The 22,983-nt window shown below is 36.3% G+C and overlaps 1 protein-coding gene across 1 annotated transcript; it reads right to left on the reverse strand.

The window, feature by feature from the left end:
* Positions 1-6: 6 nt before the first annotated feature.
* Positions 7-20,826, reverse strand: camkva (CaM kinase-like vesicle-associated a). The gene is made up of 11 exons (XM_027000547.3): positions 20,602-20,826; positions 5,490-5,597; positions 5,267-5,398; positions 5,035-5,109; positions 4,315-4,453; positions 3,763-3,883; positions 3,574-3,649; positions 2,772-2,908; positions 2,578-2,656; positions 2,367-2,454; positions 7-2,273 (listed from the first exon to the last, which is right to left on the reverse strand). Exons 2-11 carry the CDS (start codon positions 5,582-5,584, stop codon positions 2,001-2,003), a joined length of 1,215 nt encoding a protein of 404 aa, XP_026856348.1. The 5' UTR covers positions 5,585-5,597; positions 20,602-20,826; the 3' UTR covers positions 7-2,000.
* Between the last annotated feature and the right edge of the window lie 2,157 nt (positions 20,827-22,983).

The raw sequence follows: 22,983 nt of genomic DNA on the forward strand, positions 1-22,983 counted from the left end.
GTGCACTGAACACTTAAGCAGTTCCTTTATTTAAGATGCAATTTAATCACAGACATGATACATATAAAATGAATATGGTTTTGAAAGTGCTTTAAAATCACTGTGTACATAAAGAAGATAGACTCAGTGTAGATTAAAATAAAGTATGAAAAACTAAGCATCTGAAATCATAGCCAACAAGAAAATAAATATCCTGACCAAAACTAGTGACCAAATAAAATGGCCACATCATTACCGATCCATTGTTTTTGCAACTGTGGAATGAATTTGATTCTGAGGGAAACATAATCAAAATAAAATCACTGTGAAATGTTTTAAGTTCATATTGTACAACCAACTGTGAAATGTTTTATATCTTAATGTACAATTAAGAAGGAAAGCTGAGCTTGCCAGAAACGATCTGAATGAAATGGCAAGTGACCCTCTACATCAACAGTATGGCAGTTTCACAGTATCACAGCAATAGAGATATTGCTCAGTTTGTACTGTACATTAAACAGAATTCATTAACAACCCAGTGATGGGCTTTTTTTACTAGTAAAATACACAACACCTACTGTATTCCGTATATTATGAAGTGCTCTGTAAAATACAGTACATACATCTACAGTTCACGTCTATAAAACACAGATTTATGGTCAAATTCAATCAAACCAAGTATCACTCTGAAATCATTGTGTATTTGACCCAAGTAAAAAATACTTGGTTCAATGGTAGAGAAACCACCAATCAGGTCAATGATGGTGTCAACTATTATGTTAGTATTCTTTGCTTGGTTATCTTACATTATGTTAAAAGTACTATGACATGTTTTATTGAGCTGGCAAATGTCTTAAAATTTCATTAGTAAACTGAATTGATTGAATTAGGCCTTTTAAAATAATTGAGAAAATATATAGACATGAAGACAAATTTTTCCTTCTAAAGCATAAATTCGTTACAAAACACCAAAATCAAACAGGACAAATGCACATTTTCTTTATTATGCAGTCCTCTCTTCAGTGAGAAATGCATTTACAGCTGGCCTCTTTGAAAGCCATGAATTTGTCATAGGTTTAGGGCACATGTTGATGTGCAATGTTTTAGGTGGTATGCCATAAAGACACTGAGAAAGGCATAAATATGAGATGAACAAAATAAATGGCATTTATACAGCAATAAAAATGTATAATAATACTGGCAATTAAAGGTGCGGTATGCAGAATTTTTACATTTATGCTTAAAAGTAATCAAATCATTAAATTACAGTCGCTAAGTGACATGTCTTGTTGTTTCTAAGGAAACTTTTGCATGGCTCTTGGTAAATGCATTAAAATATGAATGTGTTTATATGTATAGTCACATAATGAACACTGACTAGGTGTTAAATGGTGATCGAACTAGCTCAAATGCTGCCACAGAAAGTTTACCTGGCAACTCTAAAATTGTGCATTTTAGAAAGAAAATATGTTTATATGAACTCACTGAGGAATTCCATTTCTTGCAGTATCATAGTACAATTAAGATTAAATTTAAGCAGGCAAGCACTTAACATTTACCTTTGTCTATGATTTGCTTACTAAGTAATGTTCGCTTTAACATTTAAAAACAGCTAGATGTCAACAAAACCTAAAATAAATTATATTCATTGGTAATTGAATGGACTGGCCTAAGGTTTTTGCTTGTTAGCTAAAAATATTTTGTTGCTGCGAGTAGTATATATGATAGGACAAAGAGTAACACATTCCTCATGATTGAAAACACCTTTTGTTAAAATGCTAAATAATCTGTTCTTTTTTTAATAGAAACACATAAATCTTATAATTTTATCAATATTACAAGTAATTTTCTAAGCAAATATTAGCAACTCAAAACTTTATGCAGGAAGCGAACTAAAAAGGGAAGGATTTTCACAAATGTAATGGATGTGGGTAACATTATAGCTAGGCCTGGCCATTAGCTTTCAGTGTGTCTTCCTATGTACAGTGTGTGTGTTTGCGTACATCTGCATGTATCGCCCATTAGCCGTTCTGCTCCTCCCTTGTCTCCATGTTGAGCTGTGGAGGGGACAGCATCTCTCCATTACACCGAGCCACATTAGTGGTATCCTCCGCTCTTGCACCCTGGACCTCCAGGGAGGTGTGGGAGGGCTCAGGAGTGGCAGCCACAGGAAGAGGTGTGATGTTGGGAGTGACGGGCCCTGCCGAGGCCTCCGGGGCTGGACTGGAGGCCCCAGAGTCACTCTGGTCTGGTGCTCGCAGCCTCTTCATTAAAGTGGTCACTCGAACTGCTTTCTGCATGCCACAAGTTAACATAATGTATGTCTTAACTCTAGACTTATAGACAGTGGCTACACACAATGGCTTGAATGTTGATTGCTGTCTCACCTTCCATTTAGCTTTGGCAAAGTTCTTTTCAATCTGAGCACACACACCATCCTTGATGTTCTTGTCTGAAGCAGCATTTCCAGATATCCTAAAGAGTGAATGTACAAAAAGAAAGCCATCACATTACCACAGTATTTAAAAGGTCAATGGTCCAAATGGCAGCAATAGGGCAAAAATCAAAGCATCTAATTTATCTGAAGATGGTGTCTACCATTCATGGTTGATAGCCTCCTGTGCAGTAAGTCTTTGGTCCTGGTCCACTTCCATTAAGGATGCAACTAAGCTTTTAGCTGAAATATAGAAAACCCATTTTTACTGTAACAGTTCTGAGTGGACATGGTTAAAAGTGTTTTAAACTGTCAGCTATTTTTCAACTTAATTATAGACACAGCGTTGTCACCATACCAGAATCAGAGATGTCATCCCAGTAGGGTGAGTCAAACTCATAGTCTCCTGAAAGAATTTTCCGGAACAGGTTTTTGTCGTGACTGTCATAATCATCATCATCTGCCTCATCATAAAAAGGAGGGTTTCCTGACAGTCTTTTAAAAAAGATCATAGAAACATCATCAGAACATTCATTTTAGCAATGATTCCAGATGCATCACATTAAAAAGGGGTTCATAACAGTCTTTAAAAAATACTAAAAAAAAACAAAAAAACAAAATACTAAAACCATTTTAAATACATTACTTTAGAAAGGAATACAAATGAACAATAAAAAGAATAAGAGTGAAAAGTACATATAAGATATAAATACATATACAATGACCAATAAACATGTTGCATGTACATGTGTGTGCTGTAAATGACATCAGAAATCATGTAACCCCAAAACAGAGCTCCTTATAGATCTTTGTAATACTAATATAATAAATGATGAATGAACATATACATGAAGCCAAGGCAGCATCCTTTTCCATTTCCATAATTGCCCTGGACTCTCGGTTTTCTTTAGATCTGTCCTCTTATTGGCAGGCTGAGTTCCGTGCCATGGCCTCACATAAATTATCACATAAGTAACACTGTTGATACCACTGTAGATGGTTTAAATATCTGTGTATTTAGGTTTGCTAGTGGGAGAAAAATGACTATATCTCTGCTGAATGACATCCAGAGTATGTACATATGGTTGATGATTGAGAATACAAACATACACAGACAAATAAGACATAGCCCTGATGCAAAGAAACTGCTTCACACTCACAGGATGTACATGACTACTCCAATGGCCCAGCAGTCCACTGGTCTGCCATATCTTTGTCTGCCAACTACCTCTGGTGCTGAGAAAAGCAAAGACATCATGGTTGAATAAACAAACATCTTCATATGGATTGTTACTTATGTGTGTAACCATATATCTGCAGACTAATAGTAACAGCCTGACAGTTTTTACCCAGGTACTCTGGAGTGCCACATGGCTCTTTAATGAGACCGTTCTCCAGTCTGGCCAGGTGAAAATCACTAATGACAATTTTAGAGTGCTTCAGACGATTGTAGTAAACAAGATTTTCCAGCTAGAAGAGAGAGAAAAAAATAGGCCATGGTTATCATAGTTTGACATATTTAAGGTGCCCACCTCCAGTGCTGGAGATGCCAGAACAGCAGAACAGCTGTCCTGAACAGCTTGGTGATTTCCCTGATCTAAAGAATCTTCTAAACTTTTCATAAATTTATGAGTTGAATCAGGTGTGTGTTACCATGGTAATCACCAAACTGTGCTGAGTTGTGCCCTGCTATGGCTACAAACAGGTATGGAGAAAAACCTATATATATATATAGGTTGTATATATATATATATATATATATATATATATATATATATATATATATATATATATATATATATATATATATATATATATATATATCAGGTATTGTGTATTGCAATGGGTGTGGATAGTACTACCACCTGTAACCACTTGATGGGAGTAAAGCAGCAAGCTACCTTCAGGTTTCTGTGCACGATGCGGAGAGAGTGGAGGTAAGCCACAGCCTCCAGCACTTGTCTGATCACATTGCTGGTGTCACGCTCTGAGTAGTAGCCCTGGTCCAGGATCCAGTCAAACACCTCTCTGCCTGTGGCTCTGTGAGAGGTATCAAGACATAAGAGAGTGTGAATAGAACTAGTCTTAATCATCATCCACAGATTCATATTTGATTTGACACCCTATAATGAAAGAAATACCTTTTATTTATGTACAATGAGATACAAAATGTTGACCAAAATAGAATACTTATTTGTTTATCAAGACAAACAACATTTATTTGCTCTTCAAAACATCATTTGGTTATTATAAAAACAGATTATATTAGCTGCTTTGCTTTAAAACCAGGAATATTGAAAAGAACAAGTCTCCACATATTAGTGACAGACAAATGAAGCAAAAAATGAAGAAAAATGTTTTATTCTTTTCCTTTAAACCTCTACACTATAATAAAATGACAAGAGAACTCCAATTATACTCAAGAACTGAATAGAAGTCGGTTATCTTATACCTTAGTAACAGCTTTATTTAACACATAATTATTAGCTGCAAGAAATGTTCACTTACATGGGTAAACTGACTCAGAAAACCACCCAGAAACACACACACTTGTGCAAATTCACTCCACCCCCCCCCCCCCCCCCCGCCCCAAAAAAACCACACACTTCCATAACACTCACAGTTCCAGGAAGAGGAAGTACTCTTTTCTTGTCTCAAAGACATCGACCAGCTGGAGGATGTTATGATGCTTCACCCTGTGCGGATAAGAGAGCAAGAGACAGCCTGTGACTGTGAGACAGGAAGCAGAAGAGAAAGAAATGCACAAAGAGAACAGTAATCATTCACAAAACAGGGGAAATAAAAAAACATTCCCAATATGCTCATTTAGAAATTCCAGCACCACTATCTTACATTTTTAAGATGAGGATCTCATTCTTGGCAGCCTTCCGCACTTTTCTCCCATCTTTTTTCAGGAATTTCTTGCAGGTGTACATTTTTTGTGTGTTCTTGTCTTTCGCCCGAAAGATCTCACAAAACTCCTCCCTGTTTGTAAGGAGGAACAAACCCATAAGAACCACTGCAATTTAGCTGCATGTGGAAGGGTGTAAATGAGATTCCCGTGGTAAATACTTACGATTTTACTACCTGTCCAAGGTCATATTTATCAGTGACCTCAGAAGGACTGTTGTAATCCTTCTTCTCCCCAAAGGTCAAACAGCCAAATGGCATGGCTGCGCTGGTCCTTAAATAGAAGAAAAAATAATGTTCTATTTTCCTACAATATTCATAAGAGGTTGTCAGATGCTGAAACAGTAATTACATAGGTATTACATAATTGCACAGGCATTGCATAATTACATTCTAAAACATAAGAAATATATCAAAAACATGAAAAACATATGGTAACCATAACACTGCATAGCTATAATATACCACATCACAATTAAATAAGATCAAGCCATAATGATCTCTTTCATAACATAAAACAACAATGTTCTCAAAGTAGTAAAAGCTAGCTCAAAGCACTTTATACAACACCCAATGCACAAATTTAAGAGGCTGAGAAAATGTCTTCTGTATGATGCTCTCTCTTATAAAGGCTAACAAACATAAAATCAAATCAATCACATGGATTGTGTGGAAAGCTCATAATTGGAAAAGCAATCTTTACACTCAGAATCCAAGGATCTGCTCATAATTGAAAAAAGCGAAAGGATCTGAGCCTTCATCATTCATTACCTATTGTGATACAAGGAGCTTTCTTTTCATTGAGCAGTGAGTCCATTTTGTGACTCTTTCCTTTCTCTTGTCCTCTAAGCAGGAACCCAGCAAGTCTGCAGTGCTAAGAAATAACACTTATTTGACTGAGGGTGGGAATGGTTAGTTTTGCACATGAGTTTACTCTGAGTTTTAAACTGAGTTTACTTCAGTTTACTCAAAAAACAATCAGCTCATTGACACTGGACACTTACCTCTTTGACACATGATCTACTAAATGAGCCCTTTTTGCTAAATAGATTGTGGTAGAGACAGCAATAAAGCAGTTGGGACACCTTTTAAGTGTCACTGATGCTTGAAACCAGTGAAGAAAACTGTGGATTTATGTCAGAAAGTCAGAGGCTAAATCCTATTCTACTGCTCCACTGCTCTTAGTACAGTATAGTCTTACAAGCATCCTCCAGCCTCCATTCTGGTCAGTGATATTTACCAACGCCTGTAATGCAAATTCACTATAAAACTCTATTTTCACTTCTGCTATTTTGATATTAGCCTTTCCCTCAGGGCATCACTGCCTAGACGGCTAAAACTGAAGAGTCTGCAGCAATCTGAGGGAGGAAGCTAAATGAAACTGACAGAGAGTGTGTGAAAGAAATCCAATTCTACGCAGAAGCATCTCTGTCTGCAGCCTGCTTCCTCTGTCACTGGTGGCCATTCCTTTTTCCTGGTTTCATGGGTGCTGACATATCACATGAGGGAAATCATCAAATTTCATTTTCATTTGGCATTGGATTGGTACAGGTTTTTTTATGAAAGTGAAAACCACCAGAAAGCTTCAAACCATGATATGCATAATTATATTTATTTAGTGCAGGCAGGTTTAATGAATTGCAGACTTGCAGTGGAAACAACAGCCTTGTTTTCACTGCCACAGCCGGTTATCTAACAATCCAAAGTTTTGCTGCTCTGCTCTCCCCTGTATTAACCTCCCCTCATTCTCTGGCAGGCTCTGTGCTGCAGGCTTCCGTATGCTACAACCCAGCCAGTGGTTGTCTCGTAGAATTTCTGAGAAACTAGACATGCAGCTCCACAGTATGCAAGTAAGACACATGAAGATCTTAATCCTGAAAAAACTGGAGGCTCCATGAACCCTACATGCAGCAAGCAAGCGGACAGAACAGGCTATTAAGCACTAACACATTTTCACTTTTCAAAAAACTCTTTCACAGATCTGTACAAAGTGAAGCCTCAGTTCAACCCATGTGGCCAAATTCAGTAAATGTAGGCTAATGAATGTCACTACCACAGCCAGTTCATCTCATCTGTCAAAACCTACCCTCAATCACAGCTTTTGGTTTCTTCTAAAAAACAAAGATGGATTAATAATGTAAGACCATGGAGGATATCCACCATCGATCACTGCATGAAAAGAGAGCTCCAGAAGGCTTTCACAAAACAAGTCTTTTTGTTTTAGGCATACCTTAGCCTCCATAACAGTACACCCCAACCTTTAAGCCCAACTGCTCAACTACAAGAGAATTCTTCTCGAGTTTCTGTAAATATCTTTGAAGGATTTTTTTCCACTTGGAAAAACAATTGGAAAACATTTCCAATGTTCCATTTGGAAAAAAATAGTCTAAAATTGGATGCTAAAGGATTTTGCAATATGACCTTATAAAAACTGGATGGCATTCATGAAAGTGTCCAGATTAAAGGAAAACAGCTTGAGATACAAGAACCATATTGGTTAACGTAAAAAGAAAAAGGATGTGTAAGCTCCAATTGCTGTCTTTACTCTGACATTTGAAAAACATTGATATAATCAGGAATAATGTTTGTCCAAATTGAACTAATATGTGGCTTTTTCTTTGCCATGAGCAAAATCCAGTAGCTAGCAAAATATCCATATTGTCAGCAGCTGAGTAGTAGCATCACCAAACAAGGAATTACACATGTTCTTATGTATGTTCATGTTCTCTTGAGAAAATAAAAACAAACAAACAAAAAACAATCCTAATAAGCATTGGCTCAAAATTACTTTTCTCCAGTCTTTTCTGAACTGATATACAGGTCTAGTCTACTCTTAGAATAGCACCCAGGTAGCAGGAGTACTGGTATGCATCAGTGCTGCTCTGCCAATGCTACATGTCAGATGCATGGAAATGGCAATTTCTGAAGTCTACCAAAAAGGAAGCAAGTCATTACATAAACAGTTAACTCAGAGACAGGAGAGTCACATTGCTTGTCAGATGGGCTCTGGGGTCTTTAATTAATCGTCCTTTTCACCCATTGCTAGGTCCACTGATGCATTGCAAGTCAAGAAGAATAGCATTATAATGTTGACATTCTCCCATATACTCAGCATCACAATCTGCTACTTTGCCATTTATTTCAAGGCAAATAAAAAGGAAAAGAGGCATCTCCAGCAGCGTGTGTGCATACATGTTTGATGTATGCATGGTTTTTCCACAGTAAGCTGTCCTCATAGAACAGCATTCGGTTCGAAGCCCTCTGTCTCTGCAGAACTGCCAGCCTAGCCTCAGCTTGCTGCCACCCAATCGTGTCTGTAGCATATGTTACTTTATCTATTTACCTCTTCCCCTCCACACAGCACTGAAGGATTCCGACTTTGTAATCACTTTCTGTGTTGCATTTGTTTGGATGCATGCATCAGTCCTCTGCTATTACATCAGCCCTCTGCTATTATCTCTTCCTCCATTGCTAATTCACTGCATGTTTAAGTCAGGTCCATGAAATGCAGAGCAGGCAAAAACATATTTTTAGTCCTAATACACATGGTCATGCAGTCATAGACAAGTACTCAAATAGAAATCATACAGTTTGTTCACAGTATTGTTGTCTTATGCCACTTTAACTTGTCCTGTAATCAGGCTACTAAGTGCTCAGTTTCAGTTATCTGTTTTACTTTCAGCTCTTCTAAAAAAAACAAAAAAAGCAAAAACAAATACAAACTACACTCATATTATTAGAATCAAATGATCAAATAACATATATCAATTTTCAATGTAACTTCCACATTATCCACAGCCATTATTCAAGACTGTAATATGCTAATAGGCATAAGAACAAACATTCAGACATTATTCAGGTTTTCTGTCAGTTGTCCCACCACTGATAGGTTGTCCTACCATAGGTGTTGCCTTAATTGACTGTAATGGACTGAGGTCACAAAGTTACACTTTACAACAAAATGACTTTGCAACAGCATCAGGTGACTTTCACTGTAACACAAATATACCAGTCTTACCAGAAAGCAGCCATGATTTCAAAATACTTGAAAAGAATAGTTGAAAAGTCTCTGTAGGGATGTCACTTAGTCCTTGAAAGATTCAATCTGTGCAAGCCCTCTTTCTGAGGGGGAGAAAGATCAATTGTACCTACCTGAGAGACCTAGAAACCGGATTGATGTAAATTTATATTGAATTAACTAAAACGGAAAGGTACACAATGAAGTTACCCAAAAGCCTTAGATTTTTCATGACAGAGAGGTTTACCAGAGGTTTCCTCACACTAGTTGGTCAACCAACAGAAAGCCAATGATAGAAGCTTCCTTTACAATACAAGTTAATACATTACTGAGGTACAGTCATGGATACAATGATATGAATCACACTATGATGTTACTGTTTTGATCCAACTTGCAGTATGCCACTTGGGTTTAATAACAAAACAAGAGGATGTTAAAAACAGTAGAAATGTAATCAACACATCCAATGTTTTTAAAAAGACCAAACTGGCTGGACCATTCACAGCCATTAACTGTGTTTTATGTACAGAGAGGAGCTCACATTTTACTCTAACAAGATAACATTGAGAGATTGTCCTTGGACTGCCATTCTTTCCCTCAAATAAATCAAATAATAATAAAAAAAAGTTAGATAAAAAAAAACACTTGTCCTTCATGGAATTATATGCAAATATAATGTGAACATTTGAAAGTCAAAGCAATATCAGATTTTCTTTTTTTTTAAATCAGAGAACTATCTGATGTCTGAAAACATTTCAGCAGTGATTCATTTTTAAAAGTTTTTCATGTTGCTAGACTAAAATCAGAACACAACATAAGTAAGCAAGATGAAAGGTTTTCTTAAAATCCTCTGTAACTTCTAGACAAATCCAAACATGCCTTTTTATTATTTACATTAAGAAGAAATAAAAAATTGCTTATTGACAGAAATTACCAGAAATTTGTTTCAGAGATTAGCATTCAATTTCTCAAAACTCTCTCTCTCTCTTGTCTCAGTTTTTCTTGTATCTTGTGTAATTTCTTGCAGAAAAGAGAACATTAAAAGGAACTTCCTTTTTAATTCATGAGTTAAACCTTTCTCAAATCACATCTCATATAAATTCTAGATCCTAGCTCTTCTCTCAGGTCCAGCTCACCATCAACAATTGCAATTGTCTAATTTTGCTGTCAATATATGTTAAATGAAAATCACAAACATAAAATTTATTTTTGCTACAGAAAAAGGTATAAATTATAATTCATTTTATTAAACAGAAGCACATATATAACACATTTCTAAGTTATATATTTATGAGACATTTCTGAGTTATATATTTAACTAGGAAACAAGCAGCAAATAGAAAGCAATGCAGGTGACAAGCACATACAGACAACTGACTATGGTATGCTAATTTGTGTTCCTGTAGCTCAACTTACAAGGTGCTAGTTATATAAGCAATATATTTAAATAAGAATATGAAGCACTTTGCTACCACAGCTGATGAAGGACGTCTGTCCGAAATGCTCTGTTTCTTTGGAAACCTTGTGTACTTCACTGCAAATTTGACTAATTATATATATAATTGCTATAAAAGAATTATGGTCCAGTAATATAAGATATTCATAAATGTGGGACAGATTTTATTATATTCTCATTGCTTTCCATTTAAAAAGGTTGGTATAATGTAGTAGGTAATCACGCTGCTTGCCCTGTGTGGGAACAGGTGTTCAAAGCCCATCTGGGCCAGTGCTGTATGCTATACCAATAAATCCTTGGACAAGACTCCTAACACTTATAATGTGTAAAATAAAAAATCTCAGGTATGACTTATCTCTCAGAATTTCAGCTTTTTTTTCATCTCTTTATTGCTCATGAGAAGGTTAGGTAAGTTTTAAATGAATTCTAGATTATCCTAAAATTTGGAGGATCAGTCATGGGAGATCAAAGAGATATTAGTGAACACACTGTTCCTATGGCTAAAGTGCAGTTTCACATGATATGCTGCACATTCCCTTTTGTGCAGTTGCTGGCAATTAACAGACAGTACAATGGAGGCCATGAACATTTTTCAACAAACCCCTCCTCATTCCATGACGCAGTCCCGTGTTTGGAGCAGAGTCTTGAAAGCCTTTTTGAGCACCTATAGAGGTCCATCAGTGCCCACGGTGGGTCTGGCAGACAGCAGGGTCTTTGGACAGCTTCAAAGGCTGAATGTTATCAAGCTGTGGTGAGACAGTGCAGATGGCTCAAGATGGCGCCAAGCTGCAGAAACCTTTTGCTTCATGATCTCACAAGACAGTAAAGTTGGTGCTCTTTGATCATTACTTTCTCTTTGGTAAAGAGGTCAGAGATGTGGCATCTTGACAGGGGAATACAGCTGCGGTCATGGCAAGCTGCTGTAGGCAGGAAAGATTAGCAAGATTAGCACTACCAAAATATAGACAAGGGCAGCCCAAGAAGGAGCTGCTCATAATGAAAACAGTCCATTTCACCATGAACAGAGATGTGCTTAACACTTAAGAGACCGTGTCAAACCAAACGTACAAACTGAATCAAGCCTAAGATAAGATAGAACACAGATTTTGAGGATGGAAGAAAAGACATAGGAAACAATACTCACCAAGCTGTTTGAGCCTTATAAACTCCAATTTTCTACTAAAACAATAAAACCCGCACTCCACCTATCGAGCTCCCACACATGCCTCTTGTCCTTATAAATGGATTTTTATGGACTAACTGTTTTTATGTCTTATGTCACTTATAACACTATTAAGCATTAAAGGGTTTCTCACAACTTTCACAGAGGTGACTATGTGCTATCCTACCAAAACTTGCCAGTCTGTGCAAGACTGCTGCAGACTACATGTCTGACTGAAAAGCCTTGTGAGCCATCTACCAGTACCAGCTAACAGGGAGAGAAGTATGAGCTTTAATGTATTAACAAGCTTTGCTTCTCTTTAGACCCAGGCGACTAATCTGACCATTCTGTTTCTGATGTTGTTTGTTGCCTTGGTTACCAAGCCCTACAGAAGCATCTGCAGCAGAGTACAGTATGTTTCTTTGAGAATAAAGCCAGCTCCAAGAGGAAGGGTGTGTTTGTGTATGTTTGTGTTTTGTGTGGTTGTCCATCAAAATAGCATCATATAGCCTAAGGAAGCAGACAAATTCTTAAAAATTAGGACATGTCATGTTCACATCTCTCTATGGGTTCATTGGAAGCTCACCAAAACTCTAAATTTTGTCTCATTCTCTCATGACCAATAGGAGTTAGCTCTCTATCTGTGAATGGTTCAGGAATTGTACTATTTATAGAACTATGGCATACTACTGCATTTTTCTCTTTCATGTACACAGATGAAGAACTGCAGAGATTGTAGTTGCCTCTTTTTCTGTGCCATTACACACGGCCTATCATCTGCCTTTGTGCCAATTTTCATAGTTTTGCTACTCTCCTACTTCTAATCAGCAGTCAAAGAAACAAAAACACCTCAGCTCCTCATAACCAATATATTTTCTGTTACACATTAAAGAGAGGAATAAAAAGTAGCCTCTGTACTGAAGGAAGAGTTTACAAGAGGGAAGAGGGGAGTGTTGCTCAATTAACTTCACCTCATGACTTTCCTGGGCATGCTTCCATTAAAAAACACTGAAGGAGGAGGGTTGCTTGACGGCAAGCAACTGCCTCATAATAACATGTTTCCCAGGCAACAAAAGGGGTGGGAAAAGCAATAGTGGATTCCAACAGACTAGAAAAGACAGCTTTTTTAAAATCCCCATGGGCACTCTCACAAGAATTAGCAAAGACTGAACTTACTGTGTCTGAAACAAAATTTAGCTGCTGTAGCCTTGCTCTTAGCATGATATCAAGTTGTGTACTCAAGCTATGTTAGCATTAGCAATTGTTCATTGATGTTGCATTGTCCTATTCTATCTGCTATTGACTGATAGCAGCATTACTTTATTGCCTCCCTGTGACTTCTTAAAAAAGTTTTATATTTCCACTGCACCACGGACTTATTGGTTAAAAGGCACCATAGCCCATGAGCAAATTCAAACAGCTCATATTCCATCTCTCATTGAAATGATCCACATAAAACTGTCACAAGTATACATACAAAATCAGGCACTGTAATGGAATCTCTTAGAGGTTTCAGTAGTTCATAGATCCTAATACTCCACCAAACTCCATCAATAGTAAAGACTTTAAGAGATTATTGCTACCATCTCTGTGGTAGTGCACTGACTGTGCACTCACTGTGTTCGTTAGCCTGCCTTCACTAGAATTGCATGAACTGATGCATCACCAGATGGGCATGGAAACGTTGACTGTGTAGCAGCATGAGCTGAGAAGGCGGGTGAAATATTCATTAACATCTCTATTTCATATTCCCCTTTATATCCATCATCAGATGGCCAGTCACTTAGGCTAAAGCCCCACTTTGAAGCAAGCTGCTACCGCCATCAACAATTTTTAGTCATGACTTCAGACCTGCTTTTGATTTATATTCAATAGAGCCATTCACCTTTACACAAACTAGGGAAATAAAGTATGAAAATGAACATATCCTCTTGATTGTTTTACTGAATTCAGTTGTTTAAACATTTTTCAGTATTGTGGACAGGTGTGAAAAATATCTCTAATAACCCGAAGTGAAACGAAACACAATTACAAACACCACCTTATCCAGACCTTGTTTAGACCTGAGTCTAAATTTTGAACTTTCAATTTAACTTTTATAATGTTACTTGATCTCATTGGTTAACTTGGTTAATTTTGGTTAATGTTGGCTTTTGGGTATTCCCAAAACAAAAACTACTGAAATACATAAGGAAACGATCTGCTGAGGCCCTGCTCAAACTTCATACCCTTATCAGGTGAAGGAAAATTCATCACACAAGCATTTAGGTTTGCATGAATTTAATCAGCAGCAGTTACATGATTTTTTCCTGAGTAAACAGAATAATATAGATGCACCGCCTTTGTAAAAAACTATTTATTGAGATAAACAAAGCATTTATTGAGATAAATCAAATGTGACATCTTCAGCACTTAGACCATAATTTCTATATTAGATATTAGTTTTAATATTATATATTATCTTTGGTTGTATTTGTATGCAAAGGCATTGGAATCACCTTCTAATCACAGAGGTAAATAAATACAAAGTAATTTCTTCACTAAACAATATTGAGAGTTTTGTTCTATATTTGGTATATAAAATGGTATATCCAGGAACAGCAGAGTGTTTAAAATGAAAACAAAACATGCAGTAACACAGAATGTAACAGTATGTAACAGAATGTAATATTTTTTCAGGAAATGTTCAGGCAACCTTTCTTTTTTAACAACTGTACAACCTTGATATTAGTATATTTAGTATATAGTATATAGTATATTGATATATAGTATACAGCATTTTATTCTATCATGCACAGCTAAAAAACAGCACTAATCTATAAGAGTTAAAACGCCAGATACATTCAGTAGTGTCCACTCTGAGTCCACTACCAAAAACTTGTTTATTGAATAATTTATCAAAAATGAATATAAAAGTTTACTTAATTAATCATTATTATTCATAAAGCCATTATTTAAAGGAAATTCCATGTTTAACTGTTTACGAAACGCCCTTATAAAATTGAATTTTATCTGAATATTCAGTCTGCATATCATTTACTTCAGTTTGCTGTGAAATCAAATATTTAAGTTTGTAAAATGTGTATGCTGCTAATACTGTGTTAATAGTTGTTACATCTTAATGACTAACACTATACAGGAAATCAATTGTTATGTTTTTTCTCTGTTACTGGGGCTACTGCAAGGTTTTTAGCCGATTAAGGGCTTTCAGCTGTCAAATTAGCTTTGTGAAACAGTCTAAGGCCAGTTTGTTCTCATGAGTACAGAAGAACTACCAACAGCAAACTGTTCAGTAGTGGATTCAGTCTTTTGAACTGTACTTTTGTTGATTTTAGTTTTAAAAAAGCACAGGTAAATATATGTATTTGAGTAAAAGTAGGATATTTTGAAATACCCAAATGACCCTAAAGTGGTCCAGGAGATGTCTTTAGGAGAAATGATTCAACACTGGAATCTTGGTGAGATAATCCCTGAAAACAAAACAGGCAAATAGTCAAGGAATGCCAAACTTTGTAAATGTATTGCTGCATAATCTACCTATCTGACAAATAATCATTCGGATTAACTGAAATTCTGTAAAGATTTTTGTGCTCCTTTTGTTTGTGCATTAAATCTAAGGCACAGATCAGACAGAGGAATACATCACTAACAAAATTTCCCAGAATAACACCTGTTGTTTCTAAATTCAGGTTAACTCAACTTTATTTGTACGGCACTTTTTTTTTTAGGACAGACATTGTCACACTGCAGCTTTACAGCAGTCTGGGTCTAATGAGCAACCTCAGGGTGACAGTAGCAAAGAAAAATCACACAGCAAGGGGAAGAAGCCTTGAGAGGAGCCAAATTCAAAAGGGAACCCAACCTCCTCTGTGCAACAGAGCGGGATTGTGATGTGAAAGACTTTCCCAACCCATCCCATGTCAAATCTGTAAAAAAGGTATGAAAATAGAACAACCAAAACAGGAAATCTGTGAATGTGATAACACCTGTATGCTGTCTAGGGAGCTTTCCTACACTCAACATCTATAAAATCCTTTACTGAAAAAAGCCAGCAACCTGAAAAGACAAACTAGTGAGCAATACTACTGAACTAATGTCCACTAGGGATATGCATTTAATCTTTTAAAGTACTTATCTGTCTGTCTACTATTCTGAGCTTTTTATACCCCAAGCATACAAATAAGTAACAAATACAATTATACTATGCATACAATATGATATGGCAGAAATGACTGTATCCATTGAAAAATGACCATTTATATATTGTAATACATGTCATTAAGCAAAAAGAAGCAGATAAAATTCTTTAGTCACAAATGTATCTAGGATTAGATTCTGCATGTGTACTTTACCTTACTGCTTATCAGTGGCATTAATTGCCACCCATGGGAATACTTTGCTCCTCTGGCAATAACAACTTTGTATTGAGACATGAGTCTTGACTTTAGCCCTTTTTAGGAATAGCTCATCATTATGTTTTTCATGTCAAGGTTTAAGTACAGGTATGTAGAGGGTAAAGGTAGAGTGAATCTACTGGTCATCAGACAGGTATGATTAAAATGGAGCTTCAGTTAGCTGCAGTTTGCAGAGCACTCTTGCGTTGGCATTTCTCAGACTTATTTGCATTTCTGTGCCTTTGCTTTGTGTGTGTCTACTTTGATTGCATTAGAAAACCTTTCTCAGATATCAGCAAGTTACAGAAAGATTAGTTTCTAAAAACATGTCATTTGGATCAGTGGTGTTTACCATCAATGGTAAGGAAAAGCATAACTGACAATGCTAAATGTGATTTTAATATGCCTCTGTAGTTAACCATATCACTAGAAGACAAAAAGGTAGGTGCCTAATTGATAGGTTTGGCCATTTTTAATTGGCAGACATTTGGAAACCAAAGCTGGTGTTAAAAAACACTTAAGACATAATGAGTCTAAATCTCATTCTTTAATGCACTCAAAGAAAGCAATATCATCTGCCATGTTTTCTTTGTGCTTTTGGTCCATAGTAACCTCTGGGTTCATGATAAACCATGGCTCAATTTTTGATTAGAACTTATATAATAAGTACTATAGGTGCTCTTATTACTGATTCATTTAGAAGCAACTTCATTTTCAGATATTTTGTAGAAACCCTTTACACCATTTACACCAAAACTGGCAGTACTATTTGTTAATACTAAATATTGATGGCTTGATAAAGGCTGCCTGAAAACAAAAGGGTTTAAAATATAAAGACTAACACCAACTTAAACAAAACAGTTTTGGGGGGACTATGATAGTTGGACATATGACTCTACTGTTTAATTTTTCCTGTTTTACTTTGTTTTTTAAAATTACTTTTAATGAATGTGACACAGAGGCAAACAGCTAAAATGTACACAGTACACACTGTATACTAGAATAGGACTACAAACAAATCCTACTAAATATTTTTCCCTTCAGATACAGTTCCGTTTTGCATTGCTTGACATTTAAATGACCAGAGGTTATATGACCAGAGGTTATATAATCTGGCTGGGTCAGATTAATTTAATCTATTTCATCTTCCAAAATAAACATCACATCTATTACATAACTATTGTTCTTAGATGCTATAAATTCTATCTATCCTAAATAATTATGTGTTCAACAGCAGACTAATACTAGACTCAAATGAAAGCAATCATCGACAAATCATCAGCCAATGGGAGATTCCTATTAGTCTTAATTCACAGGTAAGGAAACCACCTTAAAAATAGGCATTATTAAAAAAATATGATGTGGCAATAATTAAAAAAAAATAGCCATTTGGGAAATCTCCTATTCAGAAAATTATTTATATGAAATAAAAACAAACTAACAAACAAATAAAAAACAATACCTGTGTTTTAAAAAGACATTCTGGGGAACATTGCAGAATGAAAAGCAATTTCAATATTTTTCAACATTGAATTTAATAAAATAATATAAATGTATTTTTATTTAAATATGTATTATTTTCAAGGTCTATTAACTCTGTGTATATACACTGATGTACATATGATTTTTTTCTTTCATTATTTATTTTTTCTGTTTTTAAAATTGGCACAAATGGCATTCCATAGTTTGTTCCTTTTGTTAAGCATATCTTAGCCAGTGCTGCATGGTGGTGGAGGTGGGACAGGTGTAATATTATATAAGGGGATGACAGGCCTTGCTGAGAGCCCTACAGAACAGGATGAAGCTTCTAAATAACGGCGGTGTGGGTGGGTGGTGTACTGCTCTGTGGGCTGCATTCATACACACTGTCCTGTGTTTGTCTTCGTGCTTTTGTGCATGTGTGTGCTGATGTTTTATGAGAACTATCATAAGCCTTGGAAGACCTACCTTGCAGATCAAATCATTTCAACTCTCATACCACAAAGCATTAAAGTAATTTCTTAATAAATGTAATAAAAAATGTGCAGGTTTTCTAAAAGCACATTGTTGATGACAAGCATTGAAAAGTCAAAGGAGGTGCATTCAGCATAATGCTCCAAGTGACTCCAAGACCATTAATGGATTGATTTTATCACCTATGCCTAGCATTAAATTGGGAGAGATGGAGCCAATCAGATGTCAGTCCAGGTAATTCAGTCATGAATTAAGATTCATGATGTGGAAATAAAGAAGGCTAGAATCAAGATGGAAGTGATGCAACAGCCATTGTCTGTGTGTACACAATTTTATGAACACTAACAAACAATTAATTGTCCTCTTATTTATTATTGTCCTCTTTCTAGAACAATTCTGTGGAGTGCTTACTGTTCATAATGGGGACCAGTACCTTAAAAGCACTATTTTACAATAATGGAAAATACAGTGTACAATGCACAACGTTCAAATACATCACTCACATTTTAACAAATAGCCTGGTTCTTACGTAACACATAATGGCCATTCTGGAACAGTATTTTTAGGGGTGTGATGAGCAAAAGTGATTAATTTAAATAAAATCCAATGCTAATTATATCCATTATTAACAAAATCAGATAATAAATTCCTGTATGTTATGTGATATAAACAATTAAAATATATAATGCAGGAGCACAAGAAAAAACACAACATTTATAAAGAATTTCAATGTAATGGAATAATAATTATTCAATTTGGAAACAATTTTTTTAGCTGCTCTGTTCAACAGTAAGCACTTACTGACAATTTAACAAAATGGTGAATCATCATTCTGTTAATGACCAGATTAAGTAAATGCCACTACCTTTCAGCATTATGCGTCCAACAAGCTGTTTAAAATAAAAGGTCATAATGACACCAGAAACAAAAATAAAACACAAACAAAGCTCAGTCCATATGTGTGTGAGAGAGTTAGCAACAGGAAAGTTAACTTGTACAAACAATATCACACAGCCATCAATAATAAAGACACATGGCCTAAGTGTATATGACATATACATATACATATACATATACATACAGTATATACTATTTCAACCAATACCACATACACACTGACAATCTGACTTTATACACCTCAATCACAAGGCAAGTTACCATTACACATCACCTCATTATTACAGCACTGCCAAAGGCCAATTATTTATTTATTTTTAATAAGGGTTCAGAAAAGAAAGAAAAGGTTGCCAGTAGAAGGTAAGATAACCACAGATCCAGACAGCAAAAAGGACACTGCCATCTATCCTTCCCTTAAAGAACATCATATTTACTTGAAGAATACCAGTCCAAGCAGCATATGGCATGGCTGTGAATTGTACCTCAGCTGTATGACATTACACAATGCCTAATAGCCTGCTTCATGCTGCATCAAGAGGAAGCCATAGCACCTTTGCATTTAAGCAAAATTAAACTTTGTTCTAGTTTATATGAATATATTACATTGAATCTGTGTGTGTGTGTGTGTGTGTATGTATGTATATATATATATATATATATATATATATATATATATATATATATATATATATATATATATATATATATATATATATGAGACGTTAATAATCATTTTCTGATTCAGGCCAATAACTTATGAATCCATATTTCACTTGCTCTGAAGTGCACAGTTAAGTAAATGACACCAGGTATGTTCATCTCCCTTGCTCACCACAGAAATCAGTAATCTGACTTCCAATCAGTGACATTATGGGCGGAGATCAATTTAGTAAATTTGGTAAAAAAAAAAAAAAAAAAAAAAAAACAGGTTCGCAAACGCAACAACTCATTATGTCTCCAGGACATTTTTGTTGCGACGTTCGCCATCCGGAATATGTATGCGATAATGATCTACTATGACTCAGTATGATGTCTGACTTGTAAAAGCATTTAGCTTTACAATGGTAAATTCATACTGGTGTTACGTGTTCTTTCTTGTTTTTTCACTATTACCAAGCTGGCCTGTTTGAACATTCGATAACTTCCAATGCGAAGCTTAATCCTCGAAGTTCTATTTGCTGCGCGCGACGACGACCGAAAGTTCTACGTCTCTTTTATTTGGCACAGCTCCGTAGTCACAGGTGTATTGCTCACTAAAAGAAAGCGCTATTTGCGTAGAATTGTGAAGACTACAGCCACTCTGCGAGAAAGTGCAATCATCGAATACAGAAACAATTCGTCGTGAGACCCCCCCCCCCCCCAATTGTAAATTTCAATTGAGATATTTATTTTACTTACCAGATTACTTGCAAATCTCGATGTAAGTGGATTTAGTCTATCCGCGCGCAGTGTTATCCTGTGGTCTTCTCTCCTGAGGAGCTCCTTAGATTTAAACCATGGGATTAATGTATGGAAATTAAAGAAATATTCCGAACTATAATTCAATCGGTGACGCACCTCACAAACCAACTTCGACTGTGAAATGTGCGCAAAGGGCGAGTAGCACGCCTCTCTCTGTCTCTGTCTCTGTCTGTCTCTCTCTCTCTCTCTCTCTCTCTCTCTCTCTCTCTCTCTCTCTCTCTCTCTCTCTCTCTCTCTCTCTCTGCGTGTGGTAGAACAGCACAATGCACATGGAGCTGCAGTATTATTCAGTTCACAATACTGATGTTCTTTCTGCAAAGTAGCCAGCACCCTAAACTAAATTTTGAAGGGGGAAAGTTAGATATATCGGAAGGTTTCTGTCTACACAAAGTCCATGTAGCAGGGCTATGATAAAATGTTTTCATTCCTCTCCTTTGCATTCAGCAATATTCACCTCCATCCCAGTGCCACAGAATATTTTCCAAAGTGCAAGGAAACATTTTGACCTAAAATGCCATGCCACCCACTCCCAGCTGCCAGCAAAATGGTGGTAAGAGGGTTTGAATAGTTAGGACCCAGGGAGTGTGGGGAAGAAAATCTGGAATTTACTCCTCTTAACGATGACTCTTCTGCAATCTCCTGCAATTATCACTCCAGAGGGCAAGACCTATTGTGATGTAAAAGAATGGCTCTGTTGCTTTTTTCAAGCTTAAAATTGAGGCTCTGTGGATGTGTTACATGGGCGTAATTGTGGTATATGTGGCATTTATTTGCTGTCCCAATTGTTTTCTTGTGCGGTGACTTCTCTGCACTGTTGGCAGTCTTCCTGTTGGAGGAGCAGTTCTAAGTATATAATTTAAGCACGTCATAACGATAAGGTTTTCCAGATGAATGTTAAGCCAAGCCTTGTCTAACATGCTCTGACAATGGCATTTTCTCACTGAAAACTTGACTAAGACTAAAGCATATTTTAACTTTGACATATAGTAGGAATATGCCACATATTTGACATACCTATTCCTGCAAGACATATACTGCAACTTGGAACTAATAGGTTGGAAAATGAACAGGGCCATAAAAAGAATCAAATAGCAATGCCCTGAACCACCTTAAGCACTGGCAGTTGCCATACATTTATGGCATTGACTCAACAAGGGTCCAATCTGACCATACAGGTATCTTATTGCAACTGCTCATGTTTGATGGGTGGGCTCTTACATATGCTGCATATGAGTTCATGCCAGATCTGTTACATGGATCAATATTGGGATTATATTGACCCACTACCACATCATTTCATTTGAGTATTTCTCAAACCACCCTTGGACAATTCTTGCACTATGATAGAGAGTTTGTTATCTTATATAATTAATTGCCATAGGATTCATGTCCTTAAGGATATATGGTGGCCATGAACAGATGAACCTGGTTTGCTACAGCATTTGGATAGCAAGGCATTAAGGCACTGATCTACAGTTAACAGAACCACTGTATGCCAGATAAATGTCACTCTCAAATGCCCCTGTACAGCTGTAACCATGACGGCTCCATCACCTAATGAGTCTAAGAGCTGGAACTGAAATTCATTAGCCTGGACAAGCATTTTTCAGTCATCAGAAGTCCAGTGGTAATATTTTTTAGCCCACTCTGTGGTTGTCTGCTATTATACCCCATAAAGGCAAAAGTGTGACAATACTGCTCATTAAAATAGAAATACTTCCATATGTAAACTTAACGAAATGCATCTCTACCTGTAGCTTTCAATCAAATGCAGAGCTGTAAATCAATCTCAGGTATATATAATATACACATGCATTCTATTATTATATAATATACAGATGCATTATTATATAATATACACATGCATTCTATTATTTATCAGGTATCATAAAATAAAATAAATGGACATATGTGCAAGTCTAAGTACATCATACTGCATAACAGGAGTACAGAGAAAGCACCACATGAAACAACTGGAACAGTAAACAAATGCTACATAATACCACAATTGTAACGCATCACATCTGTTACATTGCTACATTAAACAGCATATATGTTAATGCATTTTGCAACCATGGAAGTCTGTCTGAGATTATAATTGCCCAATCTGTAACTTTAAAACCAAGTATCTGCCAAATAAACATGGCAAAAGTATTTTTAATTAAAGTGGATGTTGACAAAATTCATGGTTTTAGGGTTTCAAATCGGAATATTTCTTTGATGGTGTCACGGAATGTTCGCGTTTCGCGAGTCGCGTGGTTTGGCCAGCTACGTGCTGTAGGAGGACCCTCGTTTATGGCCACGCCTGCACACAACTGT

The sequence above is a fragment of the Electrophorus electricus genome, chromosome 7, assembly GCF_041902795.1.
Source record: "Electrophorus electricus isolate QZ-2024a chromosome 7, ASM4190279v1, whole genome shotgun sequence".
NCBI classification, from domain to species: domain Eukaryota; kingdom Metazoa; phylum Chordata; class Actinopteri; order Gymnotiformes; family Gymnotidae; genus Electrophorus; species Electrophorus electricus.